The 5,605-nt window shown below is 40.6% G+C and overlaps 1 protein-coding gene across 1 annotated transcript in view; it reads right to left on the bottom strand.

The window, feature by feature from the left end:
* Window positions 1–1,428, bottom strand: part of LOC107747515 (Niemann-Pick C1 protein-like) — a 38,154-nt gene extending 36,726 nt beyond the window's left edge. The window contains exon 1 of the mRNA XM_016562056.1: window positions 1,273–1,428. Coding sequence (XP_016417542.1) covers window positions 1,273–1,380 — 108 coding nt within the window. The 5' untranslated portion in view covers window positions 1,381–1,428. The remainder of the gene's footprint in view (window positions 1–1,272) is intronic.
* Between the last annotated feature and the right edge of the window lie 4,177 nt (window positions 1,429–5,605).

The following is a 5,605-nucleotide window of genomic DNA, read 5'->3' as shown; positions in this document are numbered from 1 at the left end:
TCTGTACCCAAATTAAGAATTAACGAGCATGTCTACAGCCACTACAAAGAAACCGAGAAAGAGCGAGAGAGTCCATTTACCTCAGCATAGGGCTGGACATTAATTCAATATCAATATGTATCGCGATATAATTTTTTTCAATAACGGTGATATGATTTTAAAACACATTTCCGATATTACGATATACATTACCAGTGTTTCCCATACATTGATTTATTTGTGGCGTTTGACTTCATTGAATAAACATGAGCACTGCACGTTTCAAAATCAAAAAATGTCGCGGGTGTTTTATATAAATGTATCTGTGAAGGGAACCGACTGTCTTCAGAAAAGTTTCGATGGCATTTTCATTTGATCTGATAAAGAAGCGTTCATGAGCGGAGCTGCTTTGATCAAAAGTTCTCGTGCGCTTTTTGATCCCCCACCAGTCATTTCGCTTCACTCTCGTCACGTGACTCCTGCGGCTCCGAGCTGCTTGGAACAGACGCGCGTCGCCTCAGAACTGTAGCGTCCCATGTCCAGCTGAACTAAATTGATTTTATTTTTTTTTATATTTCTTGTAACACCGACTACAGGACAAAGCCTGTGTATTGCACACTTATAACTTCGCTCCTGGGAAAACTTGAACTCCCCCCTGCTCAAAATACGTTCCCGCGGCTATGATCCAGGGTGTAGCAATGCAAAGGCATATTTGCATTAGCTACTCATCCTAACGCGAAGCATCTTAACAGAAAGCACTCTTTCATCCTTTAAAAACACTACAACAGCAGTTCTAGTCTGCTAAAAGCTGATCTTGCAATCCGCAAAGACTGACAAGATGATACACATGATGTAGCAAATCATATTTCCTCTGTCCCATAACCTTCGACTGTAGTTTATCAAGTAGAAAAGAGCCTGTTACACTCTTAGAACGACAAAGAGATACATGACATGCTTTTAAAGCCAAGCCTTTTGACTTCAAAAATACACATCATCGCTTTTGGGATTTGAACAAACGTGATCTGTCAACTGTTAAAACTTGTCAGGCTGGATGAAGTTTGTGCACGGCGGTAAAGTTAGTTTGACGTTTGACATTCATTAGACATTCATCTGAGTTAGTTTGGGCTCAAAACATAAAAGCCGCAAAGAGTTTAATTGGCAAAAAAAACGAACGTCTAATGAATGTCAAACGTCAAACTAACTTTACCGCCGTGGTTTGTGCTAGGCTACGAAGAGATACATACACTAACTAACTTAGTTACAGTCCCAATACCGAATAATCGCCACACTTACCCACTGTGATAATAAAATGATGGCCCATAAAAGACAGAAAATCTGTTTTCTCCCAGGTAGAGTCATCGCTCCTCTGACTCCAGAGCTCTTCTCTAGAGTAACTCTCATCTGTCGGGGTGAAGCTTTCTTATTTCCTGTTATCAAACACAGCCCAGCCTTCCTCTGACTGGATACACGTGGGATTCAGAGTCTTCTTCTTCTTCTTCTTTGAGTTCTGCTCTTGTTGGACTTCTCTTGTCCCCCTATTCATATATTCCCTCTTCTGACTCTCCTTTTCTCTTTCAGATCTTTTAACAGCCTCGGAATAAGACATGTTTTCCTTCACTCTTATCTGTTGCACTTTCACTTCTTTTTTCATGGGATTCAGAGTCGCTGCCACCTACCGGTTTAGAGTGTGTAACACAGATCGCTGTAGCACGGAATGAATTGGGAATGAGAAGCTCTTGTTTAATGTAGCGGTGACATCTAGAGGTTGCATCTGAGAACTGCACCTAAAATGGCGACAGCGTGGCTTATGAATATTAATTAGTAACGTGACGTTCGCCAAGCAGGCCTAGTTGATTTGCTGAAAGGCAAATGTTTTGACTGGACGCGTGACTATGTTAATATTCATGAGCCAAGCCTGTTCCGTAGAACACGTCATGTTTCGAAACTATGTGATAAAGTATTATTAGGCAAATTGATGGTCCATGCAGCAAACGTTTTTCCTTTCTAATAAAGTAAAATAAATATCTTTTAAATTACTCCATAACATTTACTCTGTCAAAAACTTTCTGAAGAAAAAATTTGGATCTGATTTTGACACAAAATGTTCCTTTTGCCAGAATGACACTCTTCTTCATTTGTTTTTGTCATGTAGTTTTACTTATCAGCTCTGGAAAGATTTTAGTTTGTTTATCTCGAATACTGTCTTACAAGACTTTTCAATGAATCCCAAATTTACAATTTTTATTTTATTTTATTGAAGCGGATCCCAATGCCTGTTTTGAAATAAACTTAATTATCATCTTATTCTTCTTATGATTATATATTCACACATGTAAATTTTCGAATTGTAAACCTGTTTTTGTAGTATTTTTACAAGAGATAAAAAATGATTTACTTTCGATTTCAGTTTCACTTAACAAGAAAGCACTCAGAACATGTACAATTTGCACAGCCTACACAATTTTCTACTGTATTTAATGTTTACTTTTAATTATTCTGTATAATGTCCTCTTCTTTCTTTTTTCCTTTACTATTTATTATGTTCCTATTGGTTGTTCATGTTTTCTTTCTTTCTCTCTATTGCTATTATTTTTAATTATTGTGTTCTAATTTTGTTGTATAGTGTAAACTGAAGGTTCAAATAAAGCATTAAAAAAAAGTATTAGGCAAATTGAGTTCAAGCACAGTCCACCCTTAAAATTACAACTTTAATAATTTGAATAAACTATTAGCTAATTTTATATTACATTTTTTTGTCGTTTTAGTTATCATGATGAATTATGTTTTCTGAGGTTACTATTGCATTTTTCCCCTTTTGTACAAGGGCACCTCTTTGGTGAAACTGTCATATGATTAACTTGTTTCCTGTCAGTGTAACTCCTTCCCAGCTAACAGGGAATGTTCTCAGAACTTTGGATAATGTTCTGGCAAGGTTCTCCCAAAGTTAGGAACAAATATTCTTCTAAGAATGTTAATAAAATGTCTATTCAAAGCTATTTGATTTTTAATGATATTCTCAAAACGTCAGCAAACATTGTTTATACATCATACATGGAACTTTTTTCTGAAATGTTTTAGTTGGACGTTTGTCTAACGTTTTTTAATCATTCATTACTACTTGTTTCAGAATTGCAAATAAATAAATAAATACAATTGATTTTAAGATTGCAGTAGCAGTTGTTATAGCATGTGGTTTAGCATGCGCATTTCAGTTTTAATACTTATACAATTTAAATAAATTATCCTGCATATATATATATATATATATATATATATAGTTTTCTACTAAATACTGCGCAAAGGGTCTGAATACTTAGGACCATGTGATATTTCCGTTTTTCTTTTTTAATAAATCTGCAAAGATGTCAACAATTCTGTGTTTTTCTGTCAATATGGGGTGCTGTGTGTACATTAATGAGGAAAAAAAATTTACTTAAATGATTTTAGCAAATGGCTGCAATATAACAAAGAGTGAAAAATTTAAGGGGGTCTGAATACTTTCCGTACCCACTGTATATATATATATAGTTGCAAAATGATCAAATTCAATGTTCCCTTAAAGTTTGTATAACATTTTAAGAACTTAAATGGAACTGTTAGCAGAGCATTTTTTGTTAGCTGGGTATAAGCTACCAAAACATTGGTTCCCCTTCTAGGGAACTCCACGCTGCGTCCTCTAGTGGACACAATGGGGAATGCTGCCAGCATGCGTCGGTGTCTGAAGCACGTGTGAAACAATGCCAATCCTATTGGTCCACGTGGCCCGTGACGTCAACCCGGAAGCATAAAAGGTCTATGCGTCATGTGTCTTGGTCAGGGACTTGTGCATTCGGTGCTTGAGGGCTCTGAATGCACTCATTGTGAGTGTTTTCAATGAGAAAGCTCCGTTCGCGTTTACCCCTCTTCTCGAGAGATGAATGACAAGCGGTTCAGGTCCCGCTGCTGCCGAGGCACAGCGAAGACTTGGATTGAGGGGTTCGTGGGTTTCAGACGCTCTTTTTAAGAGTTTTCGATCCCGTGGATAATGCTATATTGAGTCGAGCAGCGCTTTAAGGAGTGTGAGCCTCCGTGTTTGGATTCTAACACTCGAGGGCATATTCCACTTTTGCATTTGTCTCGGCGAAGAGCACGCGCGTTCGGTGTTACGCGCTCATTGTGATGAGTCACGATGTCTGGGCTCCGCTCGCGTTTGTTCCTATTCCCGAGGGATGCAGGGCAAAGCGTTTGTTTATCTCAACTCGCGGTTATTGCTTTGATCTGCGGGATCCGCACACCCTCTCCTAACGGGTTGTCAGATGCCGCAGAAAGCATTTGGGTTGTTATGACGATGAAGTGTGAGCACAGAGTCGTTTCAGCCCTGATCTTGCGAGATCACGGGTGGAGCTATATTCAGCTCGGCCGTGCCTCTCTAATATGCATGTTATTGTGTGTGGAGAGTCTCGCTGGGTGTGGATATTTAAATACTCTGTGGAGAGATGCTTGTGAGCTTTCTCTCCCAGGGTGTTTTAGCACATAGAGTGGTTATGGGAAATGTTCCTTCCTGTGTTGGGCCGGATTGGTTTAGGTATGGGCTGCCTCCCCAGGCTTCTGGGTATATTTAAGTGGGCGGTCCCTCTGAATCCCGCTTAGTAAGTTTGGGCTGAGTAGAATGCTCCCCTCTCTTCAGGGCTTTAAGTGAACAGCCTCTGCTCAGAGTGTAGCTGTCTGTGGATGGTTATGCTCCAGCTCAAGCTTACTTTGCTCTGGAATATGGCGGTCTGAGGGCAGCTATGTTCTAGCCTGGCTTCTATAACTAGGTTGGGCTCCCCCTTGGCACAAGCTCTCTCAAGTAAGCGTTGAAGTCTTGTCTAGGAATCTGCTATTCGAGGATAGCTGTGTTCCAGCTCGGAGACTGCTCCCCTTTTGGGGTTTTTAAGTAGTGGTCTCCTTGAGCCCCTTGCCTAGACTGTGCTGTCTCCCCTTCTGGGTCTTAAGTAGATGGCCCACTCCGTGGTCTGGGCAAACTTCAGCCTTATCTGAGGGAATTGCTATTCGAGGATAGCTGTGTCCAGGCCTCTAGTGTTATGGTCACTGCTTACATCAGGCTTTGATCTTGGACTAATGATGTTTATGTGTTTGCACTTTAGTGAATCATTTACTGATGGTCCGGATCTCCCTCCTGTGAGCTCCTGGTCGATAACACAGTGCTTCGCTAGCCTACTGTGGGACTGACACTGATTGGGGACCTCCTTCGTATAGTCATCTGAGGGTGGTTATATTCCAGCCATTGTTAAGGCAGGGCGGGCTTACTTAATATAGCTATCTGAGGCTAGCTGTGTTTTAACTGGCAAGTTGCGGTGAGCCCTCTCCTGGAAACATAGCTATCTGAGGATAGCTATGTGCTAGCTGTTCCCCTTTCCTAGAGCCTAGCTATCTGAGGCTCAGTGATTGATTGCTCCCCTGCTTAGGGTTTTAAGTAGCAGTCTCCTTGAGCCCTTACCTAGACAGTGCTGTCTCCCCTCCTTGGGTTGTAAGTAGACAGCCCACTTTCTGTGGTCTGGGTAGTCTCAGTTGGTCACCCTTTTGGTAGCCCCTTCCTAGATACATTGCTATCTGAGGATATCTATGTGCTAGCTCAGTGACTGCT

The sequence above is a fragment of the Sinocyclocheilus rhinocerous genome, unplaced genomic scaffold (assembly GCF_001515625.1).
Source record: "Sinocyclocheilus rhinocerous isolate Xijiao unplaced genomic scaffold, SAMN03320098_v1.1 scaffold48, whole genome shotgun sequence".
NCBI lineage: Eukaryota > Metazoa > Chordata > Actinopteri > Cypriniformes > Cyprinidae > Sinocyclocheilus > Sinocyclocheilus rhinocerous.
Note: the sequence above shows the minus strand (reverse complement) of the source record. Positions and strands in the feature narration are given on the sequence as shown.